Source organism: Notamacropus eugenii, chromosome 4, assembly GCF_028372415.1.
Source record: "Notamacropus eugenii isolate mMacEug1 chromosome 4, mMacEug1.pri_v2, whole genome shotgun sequence".
In the NCBI taxonomy this organism is placed as follows: domain Eukaryota; kingdom Metazoa; phylum Chordata; class Mammalia; order Diprotodontia; family Macropodidae; genus Notamacropus; species Notamacropus eugenii.
The window spans coordinates 468,866,806-468,886,522 of NC_092875.1; the positions used below are offsets into that span (position 1 = coordinate 468,866,806).

The 19,717-nt window shown below is 36.1% G+C and overlaps 1 protein-coding gene across 5 annotated transcripts in view; it reads right to left on the reverse strand.

Moving 5' to 3' along the window:
• Positions 1-19,717, reverse strand: part of CERT1 (ceramide transporter 1) — a 165,658-nt gene that overhangs the window by 120,338 nt on the left and 25,603 nt on the right. For all 5 annotated transcript variants that reach the window (XM_072606369.1, XM_072606370.1, XM_072606372.1 and 2 more), the window contains exon 3: positions 14,022-14,138. In XM_072606369.1, the coding sequence (XP_072462470.1) occupies positions 14,022-14,138 (117 nt within the window). The remainder of the gene's footprint in view (positions 1-14,021; positions 14,139-19,717) is intronic.

The window sequence follows — 19,717 nt, forward strand, 5'->3', positions numbered from 1 at the left end:
ATGCTATATAGTGGGAAATGTATTTCTAAAAAGCATTTAGCAAAAGCAGTTGAAAATAATCATTGGTGGTGTGATGTCTGTATTTTAAAGCTTTATTTTTTAAAAAATGAATTCAACATAGTCTTGAGTTTCACACCTAGAGGTTAGGAATAAGAATCAAGATGAAGAAAACTCCTCTACAATATCCACAGAGAAGATTTCTAGAGATAATAATCCTAATGCAAAAATTTAGCAATCGGGCCAAGAAAGAGGGAGGGGAGAAATTGGGAAGAACCAAGACTAATCTTGGAAAAGAGGTAGGTGGGGCAAGTCCAGAAAGGACCTCACCTGGAATGGGAGAAGGCCAATTTGTTCCCATTGTACCTTAGTTTTCACTTTCATTGTAGATGAGCAGTGTTTCCCTACTACCCACCATCCCCAGAAGTCCCATGATGGTGGCAGCAGCTAGGGGAATAAGTCTCTTGGCTTGCATCCCCAAGTCTTTAGTTCTCTCAGCTCCTTCCCCTGTATTCTAGACTTCATTCACCTTGATTCTATCTTGCTTATAATACCACTCTGATTAAATTATTTCAGATCCATCCCTTGCAACCAATCCAAAAAGCATTTGTTAAGTATCTGTGCTAAGTGGGAAAAGACAGTCTCTGCTTTCCAGAAGTTCACAGTCCAATGAAGAGACAACATGAAAACAACTATGTACGAACAATATATATTAGACAATAAAGGGGAGATAATCAATAGAAGATATTAAGATTAAGGAGGACTGAGAAGGCTTATTGCATAAGATACAAATGTAGCTAAGATGTGAAGTAAGTCAAGGAAGCCAAGAGGTGGAGATGAGGAGGGAGAAAACTCCAGGCACAAGGAGAACCACTGAGAAAGCTAGAGTCAGGAGATGGGGTGTCTTATGTGAGGAAGGGAAAGAAGGCCAGTGTCACTAAACTGCAGAGCACATGGAAATGACTGAGGGATGAGGGGACTGGAAAGGTAGAAACAGCTTAGGTTATGAAGGACTCTGAACACTAAACATCTTGGAAGTGACAGGGATATCATGGGAGTTCAATGAATGGCACACCATGTTGGAATTGGGTAGAAGGTCATATGATCAGACCTCTGATTTGGGAAGATTAATTTGACACCTAATTGGAAGATGAACTTGAATCAGTAAGGACTGGAGGAGACAGGGAAGATCAACTGGCAGGCTACTGCAATAGTCCAGGCATGAGGTAATGAGGGGCTATACCAGTTCGAGTGGCATGGCTAGAAAGGGGTTACATAAGAAAGAGGCTGTAAAAGTAAAATTAACAGGACTTAGCAACAGGACAGATATATCAGATATAAGTGTAAAGCCAAGGATGACACCTAGGCTGAGAACCTTGCTGTCTTCTTTGCTAATAGAAAAAATAGGAAGAGGAAAGGGTCTCAGAGGGAAAGATAAGTTCAGTTTTGGACATGGCTGAATTTAAGATGTCTCTGGGACACCCAATTTAAGATGTCCAAAAGGCAGCTGGAGATTTAAGTCTGGAGATCAGATGAGAAGCTAGGGTGGGTTAAGTAGATCTCAGAATCATAAACACAGAGATAACTAAATTCATCCAATCTATTTTAAAACTTTTGTCCTCAATTCTTCACAAGGATACCATTTTATAGGTACTCGGGTGGAAGGATGCCTCAGTCAGATTCCATAGTGATCATCTGGGTACACTAGCACACCTCTTCTCCCCCCATCAACATTGAACACAGTCTGACAGGATGTATCTACACTTTTGCCAAGAACCTCAAAGGCATTTTCCTAATACTCATTCATTTGGCACATAATACAGCTTCCTTTATTACTGTCCCTAACCCTCAAGCAGTTGTTACATGTATACAATCACTTCCTTCCAAAGGACAGCAAATTTTAATACTAATCTTTCCAAATGTTTGAACAATATCAGTATTACTTTCTGCAAATAAGACACACAAAAAAGCTATACCATATTAACTGACTTAAATTAGTATTCATAATACAAAATTAATTTTAAGCAATAATTCCATGTAAAGTAGACAGGCATACAAAGAATCTCTGGGTAGGTGTTATGAAATTTGCCAAAACTGTAGGTGATCAAAGCTGGCAAAACAGTCAGTGTGATTTTATATAACTGACATTTAAAACCTGTTAAGGAATTAACATCTAAATTCAGCCACATAGTCATTTAGTAACAGTTTTCCTTAGAAACAGGCAGACCTAATGAGCTTGAGTCAAATGAAATAATGAAAAGAAATGGAAGCTTTTAGTACCTAGCTCAAAATCAAAAGTATCTTCTAAAAATGGGACTACAAAGCTAGCAGGTTCACCAAGTTCTACATAAAGTTAAGGACAACAGCAAACAAGCTTTAGAAAATAATCAAAGGTCCTTAGCAACATTCAGATGGTTCAATAAATCAGTCTTTTTAATAAGAATTTACACATCCCATTTTTCAAGTTGTTTAGTAGTTTTAGGTGCGACAAACTCTTTGTGACTTACCTGTGGGGATTTCTTGGCAAAGATGCTGGAGTGGTTTGCCATTTCCTTCTCCAGTTCATTTTACAGATGAGGAAACTGAGGCAAACAGGGTTAAGTATTTTGCCCACAATCACCCAATTGGTAAGTGAGTGGGATAGACTTAGTGAAGACTCCTCAGATTGTAATTTTTCTCCCAGGGGTGAGGTAAGGCCTAAAGGCTCAAGGTTACAATATTTTTAGAATAGAATAGTTCCATATAAGGATATAAAACTGTGTAGTGTATTAGGGTCTCAATGATTGGACAAAACTTACATAATTCCTCGATGTCTTCATTTCAAAAGGGATTGGTTAGATTTCGCGTCTAGAATGTAAGACCATATTCTCAGCTAATGAGGATAATGGTCAGTGCGGGGAGGAGGGACTTGCGTTAGGGTCTATATAAATCACTGTCCTGTTCTTTGTCTTCGGCTTTCCTACTCCTACAGGTGAGCCCCGCTTCTCGAGAATCGAATAAATCACTTTTCTGTCATCACTTTGAGAGGCCTCTGAGTAAATTGATTTATGTAGGGACCTGAGCCATCCCACACATAAGTGTCTGAGGTCACATTTGAACTCAGGTTGTCCTAACAACTCCAGGCCCAGCACTCTATCCACTGCCTTATCCGCTGCCCCATTTTCCAAGTATCTTTGTATGAAACCCTTTGATAGGATACTAAGAGAAAATTAAAAGACCTTCTTAAACTTTATTCAGAGGTAGAAATCTGTACAATTTGATGCTTCAAGCTGGCAAATACACTAGTCCTCAGGTAACACAAAACAGAAGATTCACACAAACTAATGGGCTATCTTGAGGTAAACAAATCAATATTGGTGACTACAGAAATATTAGTTAGAAAACACTGTTTAAGACTTTGATACTAAGTATTCCTCTAATTAATCAGAATGTTAAAATTATCATTTGGACTTGACATCCAAAGATGAGCAGAATCCAAGTGTCTTATGACCACTAAGATTTCAGGATTTATTCCACGTGATAAGAAGAACATCACTGAACCCTCTCTTCCTTCACGTGACAGCTCCTTACACAAGACTTTCCTGATTAACCAAGATGCTAGTGTCCCTCTTCTCCCATTGGTTTATTTTCCATAGTAAAACAGAAATTCTTTCAAAGCAGAGGCCATCATTTTTATATCTGCATCACCAGCACACCACACAATGCTTTACATATAGTAATAATGCTTAATAAATGCCAGTTGATTGATTTTTACCACAAATATCTTAAAAGCCAAGATACTTAAATTTTTTCCAGTAATTTAAAACTACTTGGTTCTAACTAAATTTTGAAGCCAGATTTTGTTTATTTTTCTCTTAGTAAAAGCAAACTGCTTAGTATGACTCAGCACTAGATAAAGTAACAACAATACTGTATAGCAGCAAATGACTCCTATTCTCAATACAGCGATCCAAGACAACTCCAAAGCACTCATGATGAAAAATGCCACCCACCTCCAAAGAAAGAACTTAGGGAGTCTGAATGGAGACTGAAGCAGACTATTTTTTACTTTAAGTATTTTTTTCATGTCGTTTCTTTTCCCCTTTGGGTCTGTCTTCTTTGACAATATGACTAGTATGGTAATATGTTTTGCATGACTGAACAGGTATAAACTATACAAAATTACTTACCATCTCAGGGAAGGAGGAAGTGAGGGAGAGAAAGAGAAAATGTGGAACTCAAAATTTAAAAAATATAAATGCTAAAAAAAATTGTCTTTATATCCAAAAAAAGGGGAAAGAACCTATTTGTACAAAAATATTTATAGCAGCTCTCTTTTGTGGTGGCTGAGAACTGAAATCAAAGGGAATCAATTAGGGAATGGCTAAACAAGTTGTAGTATGTGATTGTAGCAGAATATTATTATGCTATAAGAAATGACAAACAGGATGATTTCAGAAAAACCTAGCCTTACATGAATTGATGCACAGTGAAGTGAACAGAACCAGAAGAATGTTGTACACAGCAACAATAATATTGTAGGACAAAGAACTGTGCATGACTTAGCTATTCTTGGCAATACAATGATCCAACTGATCCAAGACAATCCCAAAGGTCTAACTGTGAAGCGCACTCTCCAAATCAGGCTGAAGCGTGTCATTTTTCACTTTCTTTTTTCCTTTTATTTGAGTCTTCTTGTACAAAATGATTAACACAGAAATATTTTACATATTGCACATGTACATCTTCTATCTGATTCTTATCATCTCAGGGAGAGGGAGGGGAAGGAGGGACAGAATTTGGGGCTCAAAACTTCAAAAATGTTTTTTTATTAAAAAGTCACATAATAACAAAAGGAATTAACCAAAAAAATTTAATGAAAAAAATTGTCTTCACACGTAATTGGGGGAAAAAATTTTAAAAACTTTTCAATAAGAATCAGTACTAGAGCTATGAAAGATTCCAATACTAATAACTATATCATACCATAAACTAATCCTACAAACAACCCTTAAAACCCTTACAAAGCAGCCTTGGAGATACTTAAGAAATAAGGCTCTGGTAATAAAAGTTAACAGGAGAACAATGTACATTAGTCTAGTTTTCAGTTCAGGGGCTTTACATAGTCTCACTCCAACCAACCCCAGCCTCACATTATTATTTACTCCTCAAAATACCTGAAGCAATAGGCAATAAAATGATTAACCTCTTTAAATCCAAAAACATGGTAAAAACTATTTGGTTATGTTATTTCTTAATGCTAATAAGGAACTCATAAACATTACTAAAGGTTAACTTAGAATTAAGATAAAGAGATTTAAATAGACTCTGCAAAGAAAACACTTTTGATCAGAACCTCTTCCTCTATCCTATTACACGGAAGTGGTAAATAATCATATTTCTGCTGGAGTTTTTATTGTGTATTATGAAAATAATATCTTGTGCATACTTTTATAAAAAAGTGAATGAGTAAAAGTAATTATATCGAAAAGGAAAAGCTAGAATATTAATCTTAGTAAAATTCTTCATAGATGATGAAGCTAATCAATTACTCTTCAGTTAAAATACCTATATTCTAATTCATAGGTAACTAGATAAAGCATTAATTAAGTGCTTAGTATGTGCTGATGAGCACTGTGCTAAACACTGAATACATGACAAACGTAACAGCACTTTACTTCAAAGAGTATATTCTAATAATAAAGCCAAGAGCCAAGGGGAGCTGGAAAGAAGGAGGAAGCAGCAAGCAGTCTGGTTCTCAGCAGCGTAAAGTCAAAGTTCACCTGTCAGAGCCCAAACAATCCTAGATCAGAGTTCAAGTTTTGGTTGCAGTGTATGGTAGAGAATGGACATGAAGATGATGGGTACAGTGCAAATAGCATTCTGTGTAGATAAATGGGAATTAACTTCAATAAACATTAAGAGTCGTACGTACAGTAGCTACTCTAACACACTTTGGGGATACAAATACAAAAAAGGGCAACAAGAAACAAAAACACAACAGCCCTTGAGTACAAGGGACTTCCATTTTATTTAGAATATACATATAAGTAAACGCTTGATAATCTGAGGACTGTTAACAACTAGGGAAATTAGGAAATTCTTCCTGTAGGAAGCAGGAGCTAAATTAGGCCAAGAAGGAAACTAGGGCTTGTAAGGCAGCAAACATGAACAAAAGCACAAGTTAATACTGAGATTAAAAAGAAAATTCTCCTTCCTCATAAATCAGTACTTTGTCCCCATGATTAGTTTTGCTTAAACTATTTTGAAGGGGCACCTAGGTAGCACTGTGGAGTCAGGAAGGTCTAAGTTCAAATCTTGCTTTAGACACTTACTAGCTATGAGACCCTGGGCAAGTCACTTAACCCTGCTGGCCTTCATTTCCTAATGAGCTGCAGAAGGAAATCACAAATCACTCCAGTATCTTTGCCAAGGAAACCTCAAATAGGGTCACAAAGAGTCAGACATGACCTGAACAAAAAATTATTTTGAAGTAACCCTTTTCTACTCTACTGCCTCTCTCTCTCCTAATTTCCTTTGTCAATCTTTTCTCTACTGGGAGATTTTATTTAAATTATTGATTTCTTTTCCTTTCATTTGGTTGTCTCCTTTTGCTCCTTAGTTAAGTGGTTAAGTTCAAATTTCTTGCTTCTTTTATCTCCTAAGATGTGTGGGTCCTTTCTTTTTTGAAAATATTTTTTCAATTACCAAGCATTTATTTTTTCTCTGTCCCACCCTTCCTGCCCTCGCTGGAAAAAACAAAACAAAACAAAACTATTGTATCACACAGGCATGTTCAAGCAAAAAATAACATTGGCCCTGCCTGAAGATCCTTTATTCTGCAACATTAGTTCATCTGTCATGAGGTGTACAATCCTCTATCGTTAATTCTCTTGAATCACACTTGATCACTGCACTAACTACAGTTCTTAAATATTCCTGAATTGTTCATTTTTACAATATTGAAATTTTAGTACAAATTGTTCTCTTGGTTCTGCTGACATCAATCTCCATCAATTCATTCCAGTCTTCCCAGGTTTCACTAAAATTTTTTATTCATTTCTTATAGTAAAATAGTATTCCATTACACTCATGTCATAATTTATTCAATTATTCCCCAATCAGTGGACACCTACTTAATTTCTAGTTCTTTGCCATAACCAAAAGAGCTGTTATAATATTTTTGTACATATGGGACCTTTTATTGTTTTTTTGATCTTTTAGGGGTATAAGACACTCTCTCTCTCTCCCTATCACTTCTGAATGACAACTGCTCCGAAGAGTTTACAGTTCCCTTCATCTTCAGCAGGATGTCATCCATGGAATCCTAACACCGGCTCAGGACAAGAGGTCTCCCAATGCACCAACTCCTACATTAGTTATATTATGAACCTCACTTCCCACTGCAGGTATATACCTTTTTCCCTACTTCAGTAGGACTCACTCCTACCATCCTGATTGGGGCCATTTCAAATCCCCAGTTTCAAACCCTCCCTTGCTGTTACATCACCTATTATCTTTTTAGCTTCTCTTTTTGCTAAGACTATTACCGTAGTCATAGCTGAACTCCTTAACTCTTTGGTATATACTAATCCATTCCCTTCTGCATCATCTAGTGGGTGCAGAACAGTTTTGTGCTATTTGAATTTCCTTTCCTTTGTATTTAAAAGTCTCTCCTGGCTGCAAGATCTGCTGTTACTGGAACAGCTAGATTATGTTTTCTTTTAATGTTATTTTTTTGCTTCTCTTCTCTATCAGACTCTTCTCTAATTCAGTTTTTTTGTGTGTGTGTTCTAAATCTGATGCTTTCTCTTGTGAATATCTGAAAAAAATCTTCACAGTAGATAACATCTTTCTCTCTTAATCTGCTATTTTAAAATTTTAGCTTTTAACAATTCTTACATTAGTTCCACCGTAATTCAGACTATGATCCCTACTGTTCTTTTGTGGATTTCATTTTTCTTTTGAACTACCCTGCCATTTCTTATGCTTTCTTAGGATTCCACATACCTCTGTTTCATGAAGCACTAGTTCACTTTGCCTTCTATTTGTAGAGAGTTCTGTATTCTCTTCCAAGGTTTAATAATAACCTCTTCTAGTTGAAGGATATTCTGTTGACTTGTCTGCTTATGCTCTGGGTTTTAACTGAGTTTTCATCCTCTAGAAATCTTTAGGATTTCAGGGTTGGTTTTTTTGGTTGTTGCTGTTGTAGCTTTTTGCTTATATTCCTCTGGTTCCTCATTTTTTGATTCCTTTCCCTTTGACAATGGGTACAACTCTCAGGGTGGACTACAGAGCTTAGCACTCTACCACAATGGGGATTTATGGCTCTATGACCTGGCTTGCTGCTCTAAGTAGTTTCTGAGGGAAAAGAAGTGGCTTTAGCTGGATTCCAGGCTCCTTTTCCTTTGGCCACATACATTGGCCCTCTGCCCTTGGCCCTCAGTCCTTTTTTCTCTGGCTGGGCTCAGTTACCACTTTTCATAAGGTTGGGGGTAGGGTAGGGAAGGTGTTCCAGAGACAGTCATGGCTACATGGGGATCCTTAAACTTGAGGCTGTGCCTTAGGCAAAAGGCACCATATTCCCCACCCCAGGAGGCTGGCAGAATTAGTGACTGCTGCTTATTATCATTGTGAAGTGGGTAGGGAGGGGAGAGAAATGCCAGTAGATTGCAGCAGAAGGAAATTCCACTGTGAGTCTTGGGCTGCACTATGCTTATTATGTGATGTGAGAAAGTTCATGAATTTTCTGCCAGTAAGTCAAAGAGAAGAAATAGAAGACATAAGACTAAAGGGCTTCAAAGGCCAGAATAAAGAACACAGCTTGTGAAAAGCATAGTAAGAGACACTACTTAGTACTTTGACCTCCTCTCCCCCCTGCCAAAAAAGCCGACTGAAACTCTGAACTAGCCTGAGTTCATGCTATTTGGGGTAGGCATGAATTAAAGCCTTTAACTCAAGCTCTACCAGTGTATTATCTTATAGAACAAGCCAAATCTGACATGTGATATTATAAAATTAATTGCATTTAATGAAACAAGATAAAGTAAGATAAATCAAGGACATAAGCCACAAGATTTTCGGCACCCATTTCACTCCAAATGTCACCCAGGAGCACTAGCATGCTCCCATCAATTCTTCTAACCTAGCAGAAGTTAAACACAGCCCAGTGAGACTCCTAATACTGCTGTTACCAGTCAGAAAGAGCAAAATGTGGAAGAACTGGGGTCTCAATACAGTCTTCCTCCAAGGTCCCCTCCACCTCTAAAGAGGTAACACTTTGATCCTGCCATGAGATTGAACACTTTTCACTACAGCATGTGACAGTGTTATTATCACAGTAGTTACAGTGTATTGTAGACAGAACTGACACCACTTCTGCAATCCCCATCTTTCCTCTTCTTTATGACCTCCCTTTGTCTCAGTTATAAGATATCCCCCAGCACTTCACAATACTTCCAATATACATCACACCTCCTTAGGGACTCGTCACGCTGACTTCATGTTCAGCATTCTGGGGGATGAAGCTCTTCTGCCAGATGCACACATGACCTCCCACAGGAGGATGTAAAGCAGCATGCGCATTGAGATAAGCAAACTGATAAAAGTAAAGATTACAATAGGAGGGCCTGTTCTGGAATCAAAGTACAAGTGAATGCATTAAGGGAAGGGGCATGATCAAAGCAAAAGAAGACAATTTGGGGGCAAAATCTTCAAGAGCTGTTGTAATAGGACAGGGAGTACTGAACTAATAACAATTCAGGCAGGATATAAAGGGTTCTAGAATTAAGGATGAAGGATGGGGAAGATTCAAATGTGAGGGAAAAGTGGTAGACTAATTATGGGGAGAGCAGAATATTAATAAAAAAATTAGTGCACTAATTTAGTGAAGCTAAAGTTTAAGCACAGGCAGTTAGACATGAGCCTATAACGTAAAAAACCTAGTTGAGCAAAAAACCAAAAAACCAAGGCCAGGACCCTTGAGAATTCCCAAAGCCAGAGGGAACTGTATTGATGGGAATCCATGAAAGCAACATTATACGAAGAACTGCACAAGAAAAAATCCTACTAAGAATTTTATGCTTACTTTTGCTGGAAGAATTCACCTGTAAATTGGTAATACAGTCTCCTCGGAAGCAAAAGTTTTTTCAATTTTGTCTTTGTATGCTCAGTATTGAGCAAAGTGCATTGGTACATCCTGGGTATTTAATGTGTGATAAATTGAATTAGCCCTACCAAAAATTTGTGAAAAATGCACATCATTCCAAAAAAATTAGCATAAAATGAAAGAAATTAAACCATAAAAGTTTAAGACTTCTAAATATTATTACGCTATAAGCAGTGCTGAATATAAAAAAATTCAGAGCAACATCTATCAACAAACATTTATGAAGCATCTTCTGAGTGCCAGACAATGTACTAGGCTGGAGAATCAAATTCCAACAAATAAGACAGTCTCACCTTTCAAGGAAGTTACATTCTATTGAGGCATAGGAAGAATTATATGAGGTAATGTAGAATAAAATAAGCAGAACTGGGAAAACAATGCATTCAATTCTGTTACAAATGTAAACCAAAAGAACTTAAAAAGAACCCGAACACTGTGTTATTATAATAACTAAGAGATGAGAAAATGTAGCTCTATCTTTTTTGTTGAGACAGAAGAATTTGGATGTGGAAGGCTGCAAATGCTGTCAAATGTGGTTGATGTGCCATTTGTTTCTGCTGAACTTTTAAAAAATCTTTGCTCCAAAGAAATGTTGGTTCAACAGGTGATTCGGAGGGAAAATTTTGGAAATGAACAGAATATAAAAAGCAAGATATCAATAAAACTTGTTTAAAGTACATTTGAACAGGTAGGCTCCAAAGGTAAAAACATGATAGAGATCAAGTTAAGTAGGGGAAAAATGTCTTCTAATGTGCAGTGTCTCTATTCTGGTTTTACTGAACTTCAAATGACTGAAAGAGAGGTCATGTCATGAACACTACTCAAGAGAAGTGATTCTCAATTTAAAAGCAAAGGCCTTGAATGCCCGGAAATAAACCTCTTTCAACATAGTAACAGCTCCAGAGCAGATTTAAACTTTAACATGGGTGAAGTAGATCGAATGTACTTTTGCCTGTCCTTGCATTCTTCTATCCCTTTCTGGCCTCTCCATGGATTGCTATAAGACCACCATCATCTCCGTGCTTGTAGTCTCTTCATCCAGCTCTTCCCTCCATGACTGTCTTCTCAGATGACTCTGTCTACTCTTTCTAGGCACCGCTCACAAAGTAGTCTCATCAAAAACATCCATGCTAGCTACCTGGAAAAAAACGATAAACCTCTTCCCTCCAGCTACTAGAAGAATAAAGAAAACGAAATGGGGTCACTAGGCCTTTTCATCCTTCATGGTTATTAGTATAGTTTTAAAAGTCAGGAGCTTTTTCGGGTTCTCTCAAGTCCAGATTCTACTTTTTTGGAAAGAATGTTAGTACAAGATCACTGCATGTAAATTTGTCATAAAGCCCTAAAAATTAACAGTAAAAGGTGCATTGGCAAGAATACAACTCTTAAAGAGAAACCCAAAGGAAATTAACTGTCATCACAACTGCAGCACAGTCCTCAAGACAGGGCCCTGGACTAAAGAATTACAACATCACAACCCATTTTTATTCAGTGAAAGACCCAGGATAAGTTACACTGTCTGATTCTTTGCACAGCCATCTACAAAATGGGAGCAATTCTGCTGTTAGCTGCTTCTCAGAGCTGTTATAAGAAAAACACTTGGTAAATGGCAAAGTTTAGACATGTGTATTACAGCGATGATGCTAATAGTTCTCAAATGTAGATTTAAGAGAAACTTTAAAATAAAATTTAAGAAAGATGTGCTGATAGGACATGTCAAGTAAGAATTCTTGTATACAGTAAATGCTTAGTATAATATAACAGGAGTCAGATTTCTTCACTTTGGTTTACAACTTTTCACAAAATTTAAACCCGAACTATCTGTAAAAACATTAACCTTCAGTCAAAAAAAAGTTTCCATTTCTTTACCTTAAGATTATTTTCTAGACATTGGACCAAATGTTGGAAAATCTATTATTTGCTAAATACTTTTGCATAATCATTACGGCAAAGCAAGAAATAAAGCAGTATCTTTAACCAGTTTTCCATTGGCCTAAAAAAGCTTTATGGTTAACTAAATGACAATGAAAAGTTAACATGTGATTGACTTACAAAGAATGTTTTTCAAACAACTCAAGACAGACTAATTTTTCTTGCATATATATTATTGTATTTAAGTAAATACATAATTTATATATATAAATATAAGTAAATTAAGAAAGATTCATATTAAATCTCTGTGAAGAAGGAAAAGCACAAATACATGAACAAAAAAAAATTATTTTAACATAGGGAAACATGAAGTTTAAACTTTCCCCCCATTATTCCCTAGCCCACTCTCATTCAATGAGCTTATAATGGGATTCTTGGTTTTAATATTTAAGTTCAACTTCCACTTAATTGGTGAAAGGTGAACTTCAAATTACAAAAATGGGAGTGTGTTAATTTGTACAGCAAAATACCTACTAGTTTTAGTAAGCAAAAAATTAGTAAATTAGATATTGCCCAATCTTGCTGTTTCTGCCTTCACAACATCTCTGGTAATCAACAACTCCTCTTCACTCACACTTTAACATAAGCCGTCATCATCTCTTGCCTACATTATAGCAGTTGGTCTCCTATATAGTAGGTATTCCTAACCTCAAGACTCTCTCCGTACCCCTCTATCATACATGCTGCGGCCAAAGTGACTTTCCTCAAACATAAATCTAACCAAATGATTTCCTTACTCAAACTCCAGCGGCCTCCAATTGCCTCCAGGATACAATATAAATTAATTACTCTTCTTTAGCTTCACAGCCTTGTCCTAACACATCTTTCCCGCATCATGGCTTTGACTTTCTCCCCTTTCCACACTGTAATCTACCAAAACTCCACCTTCTATTTCTACACCTTTGTCCCAGCCACCCCACATTCCTTTCTTTAACTCTACCTCAAAGAATCCTTTCTCTTTAAGTTGTAACTCAAGCACTAACTTTTACATGGATTATTTCCCAATTCCAACTACTATTACCCTGAGTCTAAAACTAGCTTCATATATATGTATGTATGTGTGTATACATATATATATAACTACTTTGTATTTTCACTTTATATTTGTGCTGAACATATTTTCATTTGTTCTTGTTTTCCACCATTAAAATGTAAATTCCTTGCAAGTAAGGATTATTTCATTATTTGTACTTGCATCTTTAACGCCTCCCATGGTATTTGGCATACAGAAGGAATTTAGTACTTGAATGATTTGGTTTCACCTTCAGTTATTAAGTTATTTACAAACTTAACAAAAATTTACTAACTGACCTCTAGATCAGGGATTCTTAATTTGAGGTCAATAGACCTCAAGTTTTTAAAAAACATATTTTTAATATTTCAAGATTTATATTTCAGTGTAATTTGTTTTCTTTGTCATTTTGTGTATTTTATTTTATGCATTTAAAAACATTATTCCAAGGAGTCCAAAAGTTTCTACAGACTGCCAATGGCATCTATAAAATACGGAAAAGGTTAAGAACCCCTGACGTAAAATGGTTACAGATTTAGTAGTGCTCTTACTTTATGTTTCATTGTAATTTTAAAACTAAGTTCAGTACAGGTATGTGTTCCCTCTAATCATATCCAAAACAGAAAAATCCAAATTAACAAGATGTATTATTAGGAGGCAAAATGTTGTTTTGCTAAATAAATGTTAACTTTATCAAGAATTCATCATAGCAATATCCCTGAATTTTAAATGAATTTAATTTTCCACTATAAAAGTTAAGTTTACACACAAGTTTTTAGGTATATATTTATTGTGTCAAATAAGATATACCTTTGTCTCATTAATTTTTACCCCCCCAAAAAATTCTGTAATGTCATGTCCTCTAAAGTTAGGTGGTTTCTTTTTCCTTCTCTATTATTAATCTTCCCAATACAAAACAACAGAGATTCATACCTTGTGTTGTTCAATAGCATCTATCCATTGTTGTCTATGATCTGGATCCTGAGCTCGTAGATACCAGACACTATCATTTACACTAATATCAAATCGGCATTCATCAAAATCGTGAGGCTGTAGAAGAAAAAGTGGATAGAGAAAATAAAAATTCATTAGGCATTACTATGTTTCATATATTAAGATGAGAACATTAATTTGAAATTTTTTTATACCAACAGAAATAATTTGTTGCTAAGTAATCTTGGTTAAGGCACTACTCAAGAATGAAAAATAAAAAAACTCAACTCTGATTTATGCCAGTTAACTGTTTTGCTATCTTCTGACCTCCACTTATAAAACAGGGTTAATACGTACCAGCAAGTATAATATTTTGAGATAATTGTTTTCCTGACTCAGCTTCTCCAATCATACCTAGTTTCACTCTACTAGAGGCACAACACCAACTTAGTTTTATATAAAAAAAGTATTCTGAATTTTCTAAATAAAATAGTTAAGAATAATCACGTGATTTTTAAATAACATGTTAATAGAAATAAAGAGACTTCCTGACAAAATGACTACTTGAATGGGCAAACAGACTGCCTAGAACCCATAATACAACTATTCTAGTAAAACACTGAAGTTCCTACTAGCCCAAATAATGAATGAGCAATAAATCCAATGAAAAACTACAGTCCATGACTCTTTCCACTCCAGAACTGCACACACGCACAAATCAATTAGAAACTCAAGAGATTCTATAGAGAGCCTCTTCTCTGCTGTTTGTCCCGCCCCATTACTAGCCAGAGACAGACAGAGGGATGTTTTTAGTCTGAAAGACTGAGATGCACAGAGGCAGGCAATAATAGAGGGCTCCCCTAAGGAATTAGTAGGGTAATCAGAAAGTCCTAAGAGTGCACAAAGTCTCAAATATTCTACCCTGAGACATCCAGAGAGGGCTCCTCCTCAAAGTTCAACCCTCTGGGGTAAGAGGGTAAGGGAAAGAAGGTCTGAGTTCAAAGAACCAGGATACTTTGGGCAAGGTAAACAGATTTGACCTTCCACCACATCCAAAAGCACAGAAAGGAGCAGTCTGACCCTAAGACAAAGATCCAATTCAGGAATTAAATGTGTAAAGATGAGTTCATCAAACACTGCCCAGTATAAAAAGCTACTACAAATGTAGCTCCCACCAAAAGCAGAGGGCATAACTCTGTAACAGTTCAAGCACAGTAAAAAAATGGGCTTTTCCACGAGCAATATGTAGATATCTAGATGAAATAAAGACATAAAACACAGAAGTAACACAAGAGAAAGGGTTACACCTCTGTTAAAAAATGGAATTTCTGAAAATCATAATAAGCCAAACAGAAGTAAGACCTCCAAGAGACAACAAAAAATAGTCATTAAACTTCCTAAAAACCATGATTTTTAGAAAAAACTCTGACAATATATTTCCAGAAATCATAAATCACGAAAAAGGTTTTACACAAACCAAACCAACGCAGCCAAGGTTAAAAGGAAAGCAGGAAAGCTGGCAAAATTTTCGTATTAAGTTTCCCTGATAAAGACCTCATTTCTCAGATAAATGGAGAACTGAGTCAGATATATAAGAACGCAAGTCATTCTCCAAATGATAAATGGTCAAAGGATATGAACAGACAGTTTTCAAAGGAAGAAATTAATGCTATTTATAGTCATATGAAAAATATTCCACATCAGTATTAGAGAAATGAAAACTAAAACAATTCTGAGGTATCACCTCACACCCATCATAATGACTATTATGACAGAAAAGGAAAATTACACTATTGGAGGGATGTGGGAAAATTGGGACACTAATGCACTGTTGGTGGAGTTGTGAACTAGTCCAACCATTCTGAAGAACAACTTGGAACTATCCCAAAGGATTATAAAATTAGGCATATCCTCTTATTCAAGATTACCAGTAGTAAATCTGTATCCCAAAGAGAACAAAGATTAGAAGGAAAAGAACCTATATGTACACAAATATTTATAGCAGCTCTTTTTGTGGAGGGGAAGAATTGAAAATTGAGGGGATGCCCATTAATTTTCAAATGGCTGAACAAGTTGTTCACTGTGATGGAATATTCTTGTGCTATAAGAAATGATGATTTGGGATGGTTTCAGAAAAACCTGGGAAGGCTTATATAAATTGATGTAAAGTGAAGTGAGCAGAACAACGATAATATTATGTTATCAGTAACAATAATACTATATAATGATCCCGTGAATGACTTAGCTTTTCTGATCAATACAGTGATTCAAGACAATTATGAAAGACTTATGATAAAAAAAAATGGCATCCAACTCCTGAGAAGGAGCTGATAAGACTCTGAATTCAGGTCAAAATACAGCTGTTATTTTTTGTGTGTGTGCTCTGTATTTTCTTTTGCAACATGGCTAATATGGAAAAATATTTTGCATGTGTATAATCTATATCAAAATGCCTTCACAATGGGTAGAAGAATCCAGAACTCAAAATTTTAAAAAAACTAATGTCAAAAATGAATAATTTTTAGAGAGGGAACAGTGCATTAGTATGCCTGACACTTGTTCTCATAAATCTATTTCCTATACATCATAGATATCATACCTGTAATCAGAGAAATTTGCTACAAATCTTCATCATCCTGTCGACGCTCTACAGCCTTTTCCAACTACTTCATTTAACTATTTCTTCTTTATTCGGTACATAGCTTCTTTGTTCACATTTGCCTGCATGCCTCTTTCAATAGCTTAAGAGCAGGAACTATGTTTTGTGTCTTTTTGTAGTGGCAGTGATTACCACAGCGTCTGGCATACAGCTGGCATTTAATAAATGTTGACTGCCCCCACAGCATGTTGTCCAATAAACTAAACGTTACTGTTTTTCTAGTGATACTATATTTGTGATTCATGGACCCTATTATTTCCAAAGGACCTAAAGCGGAAGAAGTATATCCCAAACACAGTGTTTGCACAATAAATAATATAAAAAGCGCATCCAGAAGCCTGCAGCATTTGGTGAGCCAACCACATAGTAAGAGTTAAGAATAGTAAATACACATTCTAAATACTAGAGTGATACCCACAAAAACCAAGAGAAAGATCTCTAGCCTGTTAGATGAACCTCTATGGAAGACATATAGAAGGAAATATTTAAGATTAGAAAACACAAATGAATTATAATCTAAACCACTGGAAAACTAATAGGCTCAGATTTAAGAGCTGAAAGGGACCTCAGATGCCATCCAGTCCAACCACCTCCTTTTACAAAGGAGGAAGTTGAGGTCCAAGTAGATTAAATGATTTTTCTAAATTCACATAAGTAGTAAGTATTAGAGGTACAGTTTAGATTCAAGTTTATTTTAAGCTTCTTGAACAAAGCTAACACAAAAAAATCTGTAGATATGTATATAGTAATTACAAGAATTAGCTGAAAGAGTTTACAGAATGGATGCTAACAGTAGAGGGGAAAGCTTCCTGGAGGAAGTGGGCCTTTGATTATATTGCATTATAGACAGGAAGACTGATCAACCATAATGTCCTAAAGCTCCAATCTTATATATCACATGGATGAATAAATGGGGCCATGAAAAGAAGGGACTTCCAAATAGGCTGTATGATCAGTGGGAAAAAAAATCTCTAGTTAGCATATTTCCTTAAGAAAAACATGCCACCAGCCCTAGAGTCAGGAGGACCTGAGTTCAAATCTAACCTAAGACACTTGATAGACTTACTAGCTGTGTGACCTTAAATCACTTAACCCCAACTGCCTTGCCTTCTCCTCTCCATAAAAAAGAAAGAAAGAAAAATTATAGGTCAAATTTAAATGTTTGACAAAATGGAAAACTGATAGCACCCAAATGCAAAGCTCCTACCAAATTTCTTACCTGAAATCAAGTCAGTTACCCTATAATTTCCAATACAAATCTTATCATACTATCATACTAACATGTAAACAATTTTTAAAGAATTTTGTCACAAATAGTAGTCACTTAAAAAAAATTAACTTTTGAGTACTCCCAAATTCCAACCCTTAAGCTACTATGGAAAAATAGTGAATTAAAAAAAAACCCAACCACAACTACTATAAGAATACTATAGCATTTATGAGCAAAGCTTATTAATAAATAAGTATGAGTTCTGAAGGTGCCTGGCATTAAATATTAGGACTGAAATGGCTGCAAATAGCATACTTAAGAACTAAATTATATAACTCTATGGAATTCTATTCTGAATAGTCTACCACTTTTAATTTGCTCACTTAGAAGTAAACTATTTGGAAAGTGCAATATTTTATAGAAATCAAGTTTTAAATGGTGGCTACTTTCTCAGTTAGTACACATGAGTTTAACACACCATGTAGAAGAGTTTATGCTAATAAAAATAAAGTCTCAGGTAGGATTCTGGAAAGGTGGGTTTGCTGTGTAGTTGAAGGAATAAAGTTTAATAATAAACTTAAACAAATAAACTTGAAGAATTAAGTTTCTTAAACATTTTAAATCATTTTAGAAGACCCCCTTTTTTTTTTTTTGACTCAGGCATAAGTAAAGAACTTCCAATTGGCAAAACTTCCTCTACTAATTCAGACAGGCAACTATTCTGCTAACTGTAGAAAATATAAAATACTTGGGAGTCTACCTGCCAAGAAAGACAAAGGAACTATACAATTAAAAAACACTTTTTATACAAATAAAATCAGATGTAAACAACTGGAGAAATATTAATTGCTCATGGGTGGCCTGTTGAAGTCAAGAGTTGGGAGAGTGGTTTGGGTATGAAAGAATTCACTTAGACCTCTCTTTTAACCTTTGGGATGTCTGTTTAATACGAAAGCACATGGACCTTTTATTGTAGCCATGGAGCTGAGCAAAGGTACAGATATTGGGGGGGAGGAGGGGGAGAAGTAGGCTTATATGGACAGAGAGCTATACAGCCTGTTCAGGATGGTGTAGTTTTAGAGTTTTTATGGTAGTTAAAGATTAAGGACAAGATAAGGACAGGGGAAATTTTATGACACAAGATGAGGGAGACAAGGTCTTTTATGGTACAGGAGGGGGAGTGGGGCAAGGGGACACAGGTTAAAGATTAAGGACAAAGGGGACACAGGATAAGGGAGACAAAAGCAATTCTTTTGGTACAAGTTAAGGAGAAGTTTTATGGTATTTCAAGATAAGGGGAAAAGGATTTTAGAATGCTCTTAAGTCACAGGATAAGCTCCAGAATGAACCTCGAGCATCCTCCCTCCCCTCCTTGGAGCTTCACAAAGTACTGGAAAAGCAACCCTTAACATTCTTCTTAACCTCCAAGGTACTACTTATTTCCACATCAGGTCAAACCAATAAAATAAAAATTCTATGTAAATTTACTTATCCATTGTCATACCAATCAAACTACCAAAAATGTATTTCATAGAACTAGGAAAAATAACAAAATTCATCTGCAAGAACAAAATGTCAAGAATATCAAGGGAATTAATGAAAACACAAAGACAGGCCTCGCAATACAAGATCTCAAACTGTTTGTTGCTGTTGTTTGTCCTTTGTCCTTGCTTCTAGAAGAGAACCACTGACATCAGGAGGGTGACATCCTGACCTGCAAGTGAACTGGATTGAAGTGAGGCAGCCTCACTCTCTCCTTCAGTCATGGGAGTCCAGTGGCAAGGCAAAGGTCAAGATAACTGGTGATGGTCCTGTATGCAGGGGGAG